This window comes from Coregonus clupeaformis, chromosome 1 (assembly GCF_020615455.1).
Source record: "Coregonus clupeaformis isolate EN_2021a chromosome 1, ASM2061545v1, whole genome shotgun sequence".
NCBI lineage: Eukaryota > Metazoa > Chordata > Actinopteri > Salmoniformes > Salmonidae > Coregonus > Coregonus clupeaformis.
This window is the reverse complement of record NC_059192.1, coordinates 19,398,163-19,412,729: the sequence shown is the minus strand read 5'-3', so window position 1 is coordinate 19,412,729 and position 14,567 is coordinate 19,398,163. Positions and strand designations below refer to the sequence as shown.

At 43.5% G+C, this 14,567-nt stretch overlaps 1 protein-coding gene across 2 annotated transcripts in view; it reads left to right on the top strand.

The window, feature by feature from the left end:
- LOC121536014 (serine-rich coiled-coil domain-containing protein 2) overlaps nt 1-14,567 on the top strand; it is a 122,464-nt gene that overhangs the window by 29,534 nt on the left and 78,363 nt on the right. For both annotated transcript variants that reach the window (XM_041843328.2, XM_041843399.2), the window contains exons 2-3: nt 1,712-3,201; nt 3,372-3,577. In XM_041843328.2, the coding sequence (XP_041699262.2) occupies nt 1,752-3,201; nt 3,372-3,577 (1,656 nt within the window). In that variant the 5' untranslated portion in view covers nt 1,712-1,751. The remainder of the gene's footprint in view (nt 1-1,711; nt 3,202-3,371; nt 3,578-14,567) is intronic.

Sequence of the window (14,567 nt, the reverse complement as noted above, 5' to 3'; positions counted from 1 at the left end):
TGGTTCTGGGATTTTTGCTCACCGTTCTTGTGATAATTTTGACCCCACGGGGTCAGATCTTGCGTGGAGCCCCAGATCGAGGGAGATTATCAGTGGTCTTGTATGTCTTCCATTTCCTAATAATTGCTCCCACAGTTGATTTCTTCAAACCAAGCTGCTTACCTATTGCAGATTCAGTCTTCCCAGCCTGGTGCAGGTCTACAATTTTGTTTCTGGTGTCCTTTGACAGCTCTTTGGTCTTGGCCATAGTGGAGTTTGGAGTGTGACTGTTTGAGGTTGTGGACAGGTGTCTTTTATACTGATAACAAGTTCAAACAGGTGCCATTAATACAGGTAACGAGTGGTGGACAGAGGAGCCTCTTAAAGAAGAAGTTACAGGTCTGTGAGAGCCAGAAATCTTGCTTGTTTGTAGGTGACCAAATACTTATTTTCCACCATAATTTGCAAATAAATTCATTAAAAATCCTACAATGTGATTTTCTGGAGAAAAAAAATCTCAATTTGTCTGTCATAGTTGACGTGTACCTATGATGAAAATTACAGGCCTCATCTTTTTAAGTGGGAGAACTTGCACAATTGGTGGCTGACTAAATACTTTTTCCCCCCACTGTACTACTTCACTGTTGAAGCTAGGAATACAAGCATTTCCAAACCAAGCTACATATGGGCAGTAACAAAACAAGTGATCCAATGATTCGTTCTCTTCACAGTCAAATCTGCAGAGCTGGGATGGTTGTATCCCCAATATATGTAACATTCTATTGATTGGAAGAATTTTGTATAATAATTTTAATTGAAAAACTCTTGGGTTGTTTTCATGCATGTTAGTACATCAGTGATTCCCCTAGTTAGCGACAAAATGTTGCTGTTTTAAAGCTAATTTCCTGCAATTCTACACATTTTGTCTTGGCTTATGCTATCTGAGTGACATTCTAACAAAATCAATGGGGGCCCCATGCCATTTTGGGAATTTTAGATTCTCCCTGACTGTCTAGTTTTACCATCTTGAAAATGTTATTTTATTATTATCACTATTGTTTGTGGGGGACGGCAACAATTTCAAATTCTGTTACTGTGACATTACATGCGAGGGTGACAAAAGGATTTAGTCTACAGGTTATTAAGTTAGATACTCTCCAGCACTAGCCTTCTAAACGTCAGAGCAGTGCAAGGAGCGGGTGCAGTCAGGAAAGCTGTGTTGTGATTGGCTCAGTAGCATAGGTATTATTAAAGGGTGTGGTACAGTATCTAGTATTGTATGTGGTTGTGCTCCATCCATCCCTGACTCACAGTGCCTGCCCCTGCCAGTTAACCACTAGGTCTGCACACACCCTAGCCTTTTGAAGCACCAGGGCACTTTAATGGGCACAGTAATGACTGCTTTCCCAGAACAGATGTTATTGATCTTTTACACTTACTCTGCAGTAAAGGTTTGACTTTCTCATTAGCTCATATAGAATATTTACAGAAAGTAACCGACTTTGTCATTTATTTTACTGCATTTGATAGTCTTAAAGTCTACCTCCTGTATATTTAAATTTGTGTTAGAAATAACAGGTTTGGGGTGTTAACATTTTAGCACGAGATGTTCTCAAATCTTTCTTTCAATTTTTCCTCCTCTCTTGTTCTGTCTTGCCCTCCCACTCTACTCCTCCTCCCCTGTTCTCCTCCTCTTCTCTAATCGTCCATCTGTTTTTCTTTCCCTCTACAGCTCTGCCAGCCCTGCACACCCATGATCCAGAAGGCAGCTGATGGAAGATCCGGTTCCCAACGCGCCCACCATGGTCTCCAGGCTGCCCAAGTTTGGCTCGCGCCCCACGGCTCTGGCTGGCACCGCCCCACTGACCGTTGGGACCCATCACCACCCTGTCTCCAGCACCACGGGCAAAGGGTTACCCACTGCCACCACCAGGCAGAACGGGACAATCCGGATGCCCCCCTCCTCCTCTCTTAAGGGGAAAGGGGGAGAACCTGTGGAGAGGCAGGTGGACTCACGGGAGGAGGACAGAACTGGAGCTGGGCATCACCCCCGACAACCGCAGCACTTACCAATGGTGGTACGGGTGATTAAGAAGCCATCTACCATGCCTGCCACAGTTAAGGTACAGGGGTGTTCCTCCACCTTCCCCAGGACTATACGCTCCAGAACTGGGTCTCGCGGGGCCATCCTCAAACAGGCCTCGTCTGGACAGAGTCTCGGCAATGGCAAAGCGGGTCTCAACGGCCAGGTGGGTAGTGGTGGGCGGTCTGGGACTGGTTCACTCAGGCGGGGCCAGAGCCGTTGTTCTCCCCACAGCAACCTGACCAGCAGCCTGTCCCGCTCCCAGTCCAGCGACAGCCTGGAGACGGCCACAGAGGAGAACATGGTGCGTTCCCAGAGCCTCACCCACGTCAAGAGGATCCCCTCCCCCACCGTGCCACCCATCATCCGCTCCTACTCCTTCAACAGGGCCTCGGAGCTGACCAAGGAGCTGCCCAGGCCTCTAGCCAAGTCCCTGCTGGTCAAGACATCTCCCCTGACCAGACTGACCCCTGTGTTGAGTAGTGGGGGGAGAGGAAACGGCCTACATCTTAGTAAGGGTGGACCTAGACTAGTACCAGGCAGGGCTGAGGTTGGAACAACTAGCTGCATCTTGCCACCTATCACACTGAGGAAGTCCTTACTACCTAGTTCAGCCTCCTGCACCACCAAGCCTAAGGCCCTCAGCTACAGGCTCACACGACCCTCCCTCATCAAGCAGCCTCGCCCTGTCCTGGCCGCCACCTCCCAGAAGGTCCATGGCAACACAGAGGAAAGCGAGGGGAGGAGGAACTCGGTGGAGATGCCCCCTGTCACTCCAGACCCGACCAGCATCACTGACAGCCCAGGGAGCACCCCAGAGGGCCTGCTAGAGGAGCCTGTGGCCCTGAGTGTGGTCCATCCCCTGGGGGAAGGCCTGGAGGACATGTCACTCTCCTCCACCTCCTCCCTGGAGTGCAACGACACCAGCGAAGAGTACATGGACGATTTTGACAACCTGGGAAATGGAGGAGACGGCATTCTGCTGCTCCCTGCCCAGAATAGAGGGCTCGACCAATCACAGCCTGACTTGGATGATGATGACAATGCAGACGTCAACCGACGTCATGGTGGAACATCCATGACTGGCCTTCACAGCTTCCTGTCTAACAGTGTGGACTGGGCCAGGATGGGACTCACTGGTAGGATTTCACATTAATCCAAATAATTTACTTTAAAGACTAAGGGCCGGTTTCCCAGACACTGGCCCTAAATGACATACCATAATACTAACCAAAACAAATTAACCAATATTCCCTCAGTGATTAGGTAGCAGGTGAGTAACACCTCTGCCTTCTCCTCTCTGTTTTAGGGGGTAGAGGAGATTTAGGGGGGTTGTCTCTGCGTGCTAGCCAGGCCCTGTCCGGGGGTGCAGACTACCCCCTTGGCTCATCTCTGGACCTGTCCCCCTCAGACTCAGGCTCGGGGGGGACCTACATGTGGGACGAGGAGGGTCTGGAGCCCCTTGGGACCATCACACACCCCTGTGGGAGCTACGACTCAGACCTCAACAGCATGGTGGGTCTGGATAGAATACAATGTAATTTAATATAATACACTACATATACAAAGGTATGTGGACACCCCTTCAAATTAGTAGATTCGGCTATTTCAGCCACACCCATTGCTGACAGGTGTTTAAAATCGAGCACACCGCCATGCAATCTCCATAGACAAACATTGACAGTAGAATGGCCTTACTGAAGAGCTAAGTGACTTTCAACGTGGCACCGTCATACGATGCCACCTTTCCAACAAGTCAGTTTGTCAAATTTCTGCCCTGCTAGAGCTGGCTCGGTCAACTGTAAGTGCTGTTATTGTGAAGCTGAAACGTCTAGAAGCAACAACGGCTCAGCCGCGAAGTGGTAGGCCACACAAGATCACAGAACGGGACCACCGAGTTCTGAAGCGCGTAAAAATGGTCTGTCCTCGGTTGCAACACTCACTACCGAGTTCCAAACTGCCTCTGGAAGCAACGTCAGCGCAAGAACTGTTCGTTGGGAGGTTCATGAAATGGGTTTCCATGGCCGAGCAGCCACACACAAGCCTAAGATCACAATGTGCAATGTCGGCTGGAGTGGTGTAAAGCTCTCCGCCATTGGACTGTGGAGCAGTGGAAACGCGTTCTCTGGAGTGATGAATCACGCTTCACCGTCTGGCAGTCCGACGGACGAATCTGGGTTTGGTGGATGCCAGGAGAACGCTACTTGCCCGAATGCATAGTGCCAACTGTAAAGTTTGGTGGAGGAGGAATAATGGTCTGGGGCTGTTTTTCAAGGTTCGGGCTAGGCCCCTTAGTTCCAGTGAAGGGAAATCTAAACACTACAGCCTACAATGACATTCTAGACGATTCTATGCTTCCAACTTTGCAACGACAGTTTGGGGAAGGCCCTTTTTCCTGTTTCAGCATGACAATGCCCCTGTGCACAAAGTGAGGTCCGTACAGGAATGTTTTGTCGAGATCGGTGTGGAAGAACTTGACTGGCCTGCACAGAGCCCTGACCTCAACCCCATCGAACACCTTTGGGATGATTTGGAACGCCGACTGCGAGCCAGGCTTAAACGCCCAACATCAGTGCCCGACATCACTAATGCTCTTGTGGCTGAATGGAAGCAAGTCCCCGCAGCAATGTTCCAACATCTAGTGGAAAGCCTTCCCAGAAGAGTGGAGGCTGTTATAGCAGCAAAGGGGGGACCAACTCCATATTAATGCCCATGATTTTGGAATGAGATGTTAGACGAGCAGGTGTCCACATACTTTTGAACATGTAGTGTAGGTAAATGTCCTCTGACCTGTGTGCTATGACAAAGTGACAACCTCCATCTTTAAATGTCAGAGCATGGTTGGTTGTGTGGTCTCTGCTTCACCACAATGACTGCTTTAGTTTCCCATTATAGTTATTTAGCTGAAAATGACGACAATGTATTCAACATTTATAGTGGGTTGACTGCAGAGAATATGGAACTGACAGCTCCCAACAGGATGGATTAAGATTTAATCCATCATCGGAATGGGAGGCGTCGCTCTTCAATAGTACTTTGGTTCTACTGCACGTGCGTTGGAGAACAAGTAGGATTTGTTTCTGTTTTACTGATTGCCTAATCCTCGCTTGCTGTCATAATGCGTTTAACCTTTGTCCAATGAACTTTTACTTTTACAGCTTTTTTTAATAGTCAGCATTTTACTTTCCCCGTTGCTGGAGTAGAAAACGTTCACCCTAGCTACTTCCCTTATGTGGATTATCCTGGGTGATTTGTATTCTAGAGGGTCGAAGGTTGTCTTGCTGACTTTGACCTTAATGAGCTCACTGCCTGGCGCTGTTTCTGTACGGGGTCTCTGCCTACAGTATCACTGTACCCAATCCTACGTCACTACTCAGGACTTTGACCTACAGGACAGGTCTTCAATGGAGCTGCTATTTCTGTGACCAGTGTACTGTATGCAGTCAGGGCTTTTGCCACCAATGGAACGCTCTGCTCCTGTACATGTGCAGCAACGCTACATACAGTAGTTGTCATTTTTTCTCTGTTTGAATACTTTTCAAAGTGCATCTTTCCTTCCTTATTAACCACTGATCTGTAAGCGATTGCACAGTCTGCAGCCTATTGCTTTCACCAATCTCAGCTTGTCAGATCGGTGATTACATCAAGGAAGGAAGGAAGGCGATAGTGCGTTGTTCTGCCTTCGAACCTTGCTATCCGGGATCTTTGGGACGTCCAACTCTGACGTCACCCATTGAAGTTGACATTTAAAATGGTTAAGGTAAGGATTAGGGTATGGACATCCCAAGGATCCCGAATTGCACTAACCTTCTGTATTACCAATCTAAGAACCCAACTTCCTGGATTTCAGCAAATGAATCAGTGGAATTATGTTTAATTTGAGGGCAACTATTGGCTGTTGCCCCAGGTGATTTTCCCTGAAGGCTATCATATGTCCAGAAAGAAAGATGCAGCCCAGGACCAGAGGGAAGCAGAAGGATGATATTGCAGTCATTACTGTACAAAGCACTTCTCTGAAAAGTGCTGAATCATTAGGGCAGCGTTATTATAAGACAAGCGTCAATACACATTGCGGCGCTTGTCTCAGTCATTTGTTTTAGTTAGGTCATGCAAAATACCTGGATTTGTTCCTTTGCTTCTGCTTCTCTATTGGAAATGAAGTACTTACGGACCAGAACCTCTAAAAACCTGTTATGGGACTTGGTTCACAGCTCTGGGCCCTGTTTCCCGATAGTGATGGAACTTAGGTTTTAACGATGCATCTTTCCTACAACGGCCGAAGATGTAACATGCATTTCCCAAAACACCACGCTGAGAGTACGTTCATTAAGTGCGTTGTTGAGGCCCGTGTCGATACTGATAGCATCGAAAGACTGCACTGCTCTCGGATCAGCGTTCTCCCTTTTCAATCTTACTTTAACATTAGAATTATTCCACAATACTGACGACGGATCAGCTCCTAGAGAGATATCACCTATGGCAACAAATATTGAGGCATCTTATTATAATGCTTATCCTATAATAATGCACTAAATCAAGATTTGGCACATCATTGCGCACCTTACACATTAAATATATTGAGGCAAATATTAGACAGTAGGCTAGCGTACAAATAGCTAAATAAAACTCAATTGAATTAACATGAAATTGATTTCAATATCATTCAAATATATAGCTCAATGTAGCCTATACTGTATTTGAAGCGTCTTCATATCCTTGTTATACAAAGAAATAGGCAACTTTGTATTTGTAGTCACTGTCTGAAGTTATCGGCGGTCACAGAAAGACAGATAAACATATTGATTTTGTGTTTAGTGGAGATATTCTGTGTATGAAGGGCAAAAAAACGTCTAACGACCTACTTAGCTGTTCTACAAGTGGTCTGGGGCAGTCGTTAAACAAGTGTTTTCAAGAGCAACTTTAGTAACGATGGTTTTGGGAAACAGCTCGTGATTTTAAGGATGCTCCTACGAAGGTTCTAATGAATAACGTAACCTTAAGATGCTTTTGGGAAACTGGGGCCCTGGCCTATGTTTATCTATCTATCTCCCGGATTGCACTAACCTTCTGTATAACCAGTAAAAAGTTTGGACACACCTACTCATTCAAAGGTTTTTCTTTATTTGTACTATTTTCTCATGAGAGCCAGTTTCATCATAGCGCTTGATGGTTTTTGCGACTGCACTTGAAGAAACGTTCAAAGTTCTTGAAATGTTCCGTATTGACTGACCTTCATGTCTTAAAGTAATGATGGACTGTCGTTTCTCTTTGCTTATTTGAGCTGTTCTTGCCATAATATGGACTTGGTCTTTTACCAAATAGGGCTATCTTCTGTATACCAACCCAACCTTGTCACACAACAACTGATTGGCTCAAACGCATTAAGAAGGAAAGAAATTCCACAAATTAACTTTTAACAAGGCACACCTGTTAATTGAAATGCATTCCAGGTGACTACCTCATGAAGCTGGTTGAGAGAATGGCAAGAGTGCAAAGCTGTCATCAAGGCAAAGGGTGGCTATTTGAAGAATCTCAAATATAAAATATATTTTGATTTGTTTTAACACTTTTTTTTGGTTACTACGTGATTCCATGTGTTATTTCATAGTTTTTATGTCTTCACTATGATACAATGTAAAAATAAAAACCCTTGAATGAGTAGGGGGGTCCAAACTTGGTGTGTGGTTTTTCAGCACAGCTGATCCAGCTCTTACTGTGATAGTTTGTATTTAGTCTGATAATGCGTGGATTTTCCAGGAAGAGCACCTTTTGGACTGCATAGACATATTATGACATAATTTGTCGACAGTTGTAAGAATCGTTTTGAGTCAAACAGTTGTGACCCACGTCATCTAATAACATTAGCCTATAATCATCTCTTGGATTGGGATCTCATAATATTTTTATATTTTAATGCAGCTGATCAGAGCCATAGACAGACTGTTGTACAATACATGCATATCTGTTTGTAAGTTTAAAATGGTACTTGAGCAGCCTCTACTGGAGACTGTAAGCACTGCAACTGTTACGCTCAGCACCGTAGGCTTTTACAGTATGCTGTCTCACTGCAGTGCAGAATAATCCAGCTAGAGGGTAGCATAGGGTTAGATGTTTAGCAACAAAACAGAGTCTTGCGCAACAATGGGGCAAAACAGACGGAGTTGGCTTAGGTCAGTGGTCACCAACCTTTTCTGAGTCAAGATCACTTTGAGTCAAAATGCAAGCCGCGATATACCGCTCAGAAACCCCCCCCCCCCAAAAAAAACGTGCCTTAAACATGAGCCTATGCAACATTAACCAATTAAAAACAGTTCTGTAGCAATTAGGTTTGTGCAGTAGGCTATAGGCCCAATACATTATATCACTGCATATTGGCTATGCTTGAATTGCCCTGCCAATGTTGTTCTTTTCAGAATACAGGACTAAGATTGAATTGTACTACATCGGCTCTGACACTTGTCGGATGTGGCAGGGCTTGCAAACTATTACAGACTGCAAAGGGAAGCACAGCCGTGAGCTGCCCAGTGATACAAGCCTACCAGACAAGCTAAATTACTTCAATGCTCGCTTCGAGGCAAGCAACACTGAAGCATGCATGAGAGCATCAGCTGTTCCGGACGACTGTGTGATCACGCTCTCCGTAGCCGATGTGAGTAAGACCTTTTAAACAGGTAAACATTCACAAGGCAGCTGGGCCGGACGGATTACCAGGACGTGTACTCTGAGCATGCACTGACCAACTGGCAAGTGTCTTCACTGAGTCTGTAATACCAACATGTTTCAAGCAGACCACCATAGTCCCTGTGCCCAAGAACACTAAGGTAACCTGCCTAAATGACTACCGACCCGTAGCACTCACGTCTGTAGCCATGAAGTGCTTTGAAAGGCTGGTCACGGCTCACATCAACACCATCATCCCAGAAACCGTATACCCATTCCAATTTGCATACCGCCCCAACAGATCCACAGATGATGCAATCTCTATTGCACTCCACACTGGCCATTCCCACCTGGACAAAAGGAAAACCTACGTGAGAATTATATTCATTGACTACAGCTCCGCGTTCAAGATTGCCGACAACACAACAGTGGTAGGCCTGATCACCGACAAATATGAGACAGCCTATAGGGAGGAGGTCAGAGACTGGCCGTGTGGTGCCAGGATAACAACCTCTTCCTCAACGTGATCAAGACAAAGGAGATGATTGTGAACTTATTTTTCTTAACTGCATTGTTGGTTAAGGGCTTGTAAGCATTTCACTGTAAGGTCTACACCTGTTGTAGGGTGAATGCACCAATTTGTAAGTCGCTCTGGATAAGAGCGTCTGCTAAATGACGTAAATGTAAATGTAGTCGGCGCATGTGACAAATACAATTTGATTTGATATTTGTTGAGTCTATCTCTAGTCATGTCATGTTAAAAGTTTTGAAATCTCAGTCTCAATTTTGCTGTGCGTTGGAGGCTTCTTTTTACAGTATGGCTCGAGGAAACTGTGCAGACACGGTGATCTGAGCTATCTGATTGGCCAGCGGTAGACCTATAGGTGCACTTGATGTTCTCTCTCGCCTGCTGGGTAGGCGGAGTTCTATCTTCAGACACATAAAATGGTTCATAATTGGGACACTGTGTCTTCCCGGCGCTGGGGCTGTTGAATCAAGTACACCTACCGTGAATAGTAGGAAATAAATATAAAAAATAGGAACGCAAAGCTTTATCGTTGTTTTTTTTTACAGATATGTTTGGCGATCGACCAGTCGGTCGCGATAGACTTGTTGGTGACCACTGCCTTAGGTTGGCGACAACATGTAAGCTATATTTCGTCTCCAATGTTTATTGAAAACAAATACACTTGCTTAAAGAGCACTTGTTGTCTCAGATACATCGGTACAGTTGTTGACATGAAATCAGTCGAAACACCCCAAAACAAGACATGGTATCAATAACAAGATGAAACGAGCTGAAACAAGCCACTAATGATTCCCCACATGGCAGCTTCTTGTTATTGTTGCTAGCAATCTGGCCATCCAGAAATACAACAACATGCTGACTTCTCCCCCATGGAAGCGCGTACATTGTTTTCATTAAGTTGTCAGCTAACCCATCTATTGATCAGCAAGTGTATTCACAGTTCACACACAGTATTACCAAAGACAGTACAGTATGAAGATAGACTAAAACTGCTTCTCCAATAGAAATCCCCGATCACGTTTGTAGGCGATGCCATGGCGACGTTGGCTAGCCAAGCTCATGCGTCATCGGGTCTAAAGGTAGTGTCGCGCCGAACTGCGCATGTGCAGGCCGTCAAATCAGTTACTCCTTCGATATAAAGTTTTGGACTAAAATGAAAACGTGTCAGTTTGTCACTTTCTCGAGGTTGGTGTAATAACATGTTAAACTACTTAAGACATTGGCTCGAATCTAGGTTGTGCCTTTAGATTTCGAGAAAATTAACTAAGGAATAATTTTTCTCTTCTCTCATTAACTTCTCAAACCCCGGCTTGGTCTGTTTTGCAAGCGTTCCCGGAAGTCTCGCGATGTTGCGCCTCTGTTTAGAAACTCTGTGGTATTACTGTCAGTAAATATGTGTCAGATGAGATGTATTAGTTTACAGTGCCTTCAGAAAGTATATACCCCTTGACTTTTCACATTTTGTTGTTATAGCCTGAATTTATAGCGGATTTTATATATATATATATATATATATATATATATATATATATATATATATATATATATATATATATATATATATATATTTAGTCGTTTTTTAAAGTTTTTTTTCTCTCACTGGCCTACACACAATACCCCATAATGTCAAAGTGGATTTATGTTTTTAGATTATTTTTTAAAACAAATTAATACAAAACGAAAAGCTGAAATGTCTTGAGTCAATAAGTATTCAACCCCTTTGTTATGGCAAGCCTAAATAAGTTCAGGAGTAAAAATGTCCTTAACAAGTCACAAAATAAGTTGCATGGACTCACTGTGTGCAATAGTAGTGTTTAACATGATTTTTGAATGACTACTTATCTGTGAGGTCCCTCAGTCGAGCAGTGAATTTCCAACACAGATTCAACCACAAAGACCAGGGAGGTTTTCCAATGCCTCTCAAAGAAGGGCACCTATTGGTAGATGAAAATAGAAAAATAACCAGACACTGAATATCCCATTGAGCATTATGAAGTTATTAATTACACTTTGGATGGTGTATCGATACACCCAGTCACTACAAAGATACAGGCATCCTTCCTAACACATTTGCCGGAGAGGAAGGAAACCACTCAGGGATTTCACCATTTGGCAAATTTAAAACAGTTCGTTTAATGATTGTGATAGGAGAAAACTGAAGATGGATCAGCAACAATGTAGTTACTCCACAATACTAATCTAATTGACAGAGTGAAAAGAAGGAAGCCTGTACAGAATGCAAATATTCCTAAACATGCATCCTGTTTTTAACAAGGCACTAAAGTAATACTGCAAAAAATGTGGCAAAGCAATTAACTTTTTGTCCTGAATACAACATGTTATGTTTGAAGCAAATCCAATACAACACATTGAGTACCACTCTCCATATTTTCAAGCATAGTGATGGCTGCATCATGTTATGGGTATAATTGTAATCGTGGGGAGTTTTTCCAGGATAAAAATGAAACTGAATGGAGCTTAGCACAGGCAAAATCCTAGAGGAAAAGCTGGTTCAGTCTGCTTTCCACCAGACACTGGGAGACAAATTCACCTTTCAGCAGGACGATAACCTTAAACACAAGGCCAAATCTACACTGGAGTTGCTTACCAAGAAGACAGTGAATGTTCCTGAGTGGCATAGTTACAGTTTTGACTTAAATCGGCTTGAAAATCTAGAGACTTGAAAATGGTTGTCTAGCAATGGTCAACAACTAATTTGACAGAGCTTGAAACATTTTGTAAATAATTATGTGCAAATATTGTACCATCCAGGTGTGCAAAGCTCTTAGAGACTTACTCACAGCTGTAATCGCTGCCAAAGGTGATTCTAACATGTATTGACTCAGGGGTGTGAATACTTATGTAAGTTAGATATTTCATTTTCATGTTCAATAAATTTGCAAACATTTCTAAAAACATGTTTTCACTTTGTCATTATGAGGTATTGTGTGTAGATGGGTGAGAAAAAAACATATTTAATCGATTTTGAATTCAGGCTGTAACACAAGAAAATGTGGAATAAGTCAAGGGGTATGAATACTTTCTGAAGGCGCTGTACATTTATTGGTAATGCTGTAAGATACCGGTATAATACTTCTACTGACCTCAACCACGGAAGCACTGGTGAAACTTCAGAAATGAATTCAGAGTAAGAAACAGAGAAAGAAATCCGTTATGGGAGATTCCTTCAGAGTGATTCCTCACGAAACACAGACCCCAAATAATATTTTGGGGATTTTCACTAAGTGCAATCCGTAGAATAGTTGGAGAAAGGATTGTTGACATATGTTTGACATTTGTATCTAAAAGCATAATTGAGAAATAATTGCTCAAAGGTGGCATATTTATGAAATTTTGGCCTTACCCAGGCCACCTTTAAGACTCCATAGTGTTTCATCTATAGATGCTACAAAGCAAACATTACGTTTTACCGCTTGCTCTGTAATACGAGTAGTATTTAGATTTCCATATTTTTTTTTAACATACATATATGAATATTGAAAGTATACCATTCTTGATTTGGTAATTTTTTATACATATTATTGAACATAATATACTCTATGGGCATATCAAAGTTCCAGAGTGAGATCTCTGCTAGTTTTAGAGTTATGATTCTATTTGTAAACATTACCAACAAAGTGAATGTGAAAATGGTTTCAAAATGGTCGTCCTCTGCAGGTGATTTGCAGGATGTGCAATGATACAAGTAAAAGGAAGGCTGTGATTGGTTACCAACTATGCCAATTTCTCTGTATAAAATGCGCCATAACTTTAAAACTAGCAGCGATCCCACTTTGGAATTTTGATATGCCGGAAGAGTATATTATGTTCAACAATGGTCCTCTGTAGCTCAGCTGGTAGAGCGGCGCTTGTAACGCCAAGGTAGTGGGTTCGATCCCCGGGACCACCCATACACAAAAAATGTATGCACGCATGACTGTAAGTCGCTTTGGATAAAAGCGTTTGCTAAATGGCATATTATATTATAACAATATATTGAAAAATTTGCCTACATTTTATAAATATGCCAACTTTTTGTCTGGGTTATGTGAGGATTCACTCTTCAATTTTCAGATTCATCCCTGTGGTCTGAACTTGAACAGGCAAGGCGGGTTTCAGATGAGTACATGCTGGGGCAACCTAAGGAAACGTAGCAGTGAGCTCATTATAGAGAGGGAATGAACTCGAGAGAGATAGAAAGGAGAGATGGGGAGAAAGGCAGGGAACAGGAAGTAAGTGGTTGAAAAGTAGGGAGCTCGATGGAGGGATGGGGGAAGAGAGAGAGACCGACGGAGAGACCGACGGAGCGCGAGGAGATTAACAGAGGGTTGGAGACAGATGGAGACAGATAGAGACAGACCCGGGCAGACAGCGACAGACGGCGACACAGACAGAGACAGACCCAGACAGACGGGCAGAGAGAGAGAGAGAGAGAGAACCAAGCCCTCTAAAACTGTCATGTCTGCAGCTCCGGGAATTGCCTTCCTAACAAAAATTGAATTTATTATGAATATCTGCGGGGGTATTAAAGTCAAATAAGTTTAATTATGTCTGTGGTTGTGACATGATCGGGCCCCAAGCCGCACTCACCCAGTGGCGGCGGCTGCATCGGTTTCTTCAGAGGCTTGTGATTAGCTTTGAAAAATGAAGGCCTCCTGTGCTGCTCTCTTTTAACGAGGACAGAGAGAGCAGTGGTGCTTCGTTAGGGACTGAGAGAGTTGTGTGTTAGTTAAAGATCCGGCCCCGGAAGCGTGATTTATTCAGCCGCAGCTATTTGATAGCCTTCCTCGCTCCTGCAGGGAGCCCGCTGTCATCATTATACAGTGACTGCTCTTAGAAATACTACTAGAATAATTTTCAACCAGGCTGAGGTATTTGATTAGATTTTTCATTATATTACATCAGTCTGTGGCAAAAGCACACCCAACATTCACATGACCATCTGCTGACCAATGTCGACACACACACACAGAGGCCGGACGACTGGATGCTCATTCAATCCAGGATCCAGTGGAGTGTTAAAGGTCCAATGCAGCCGTTTTTCCATTTCTTGGTAACAATTCAGTAGCTTACTGTGATTTGTTTTCAATTAAAATGGTCAAAAAGAAACAAAAATAACACAGTACCAGTCAAAAGTTTGGACACCTACTCATTCCAGGGTTTTTCTTTATTTTTTAAAACTATTTTCTACATTGTAGAATAATAGTGAAGACATCTAAATGATGACATAACACATATGGAATCATGTAGTAACCAAAAACGTGTTAAACAAATATATTTTAGATTCTTCAAAGTAGCCACCCTTTGCCTTGACAG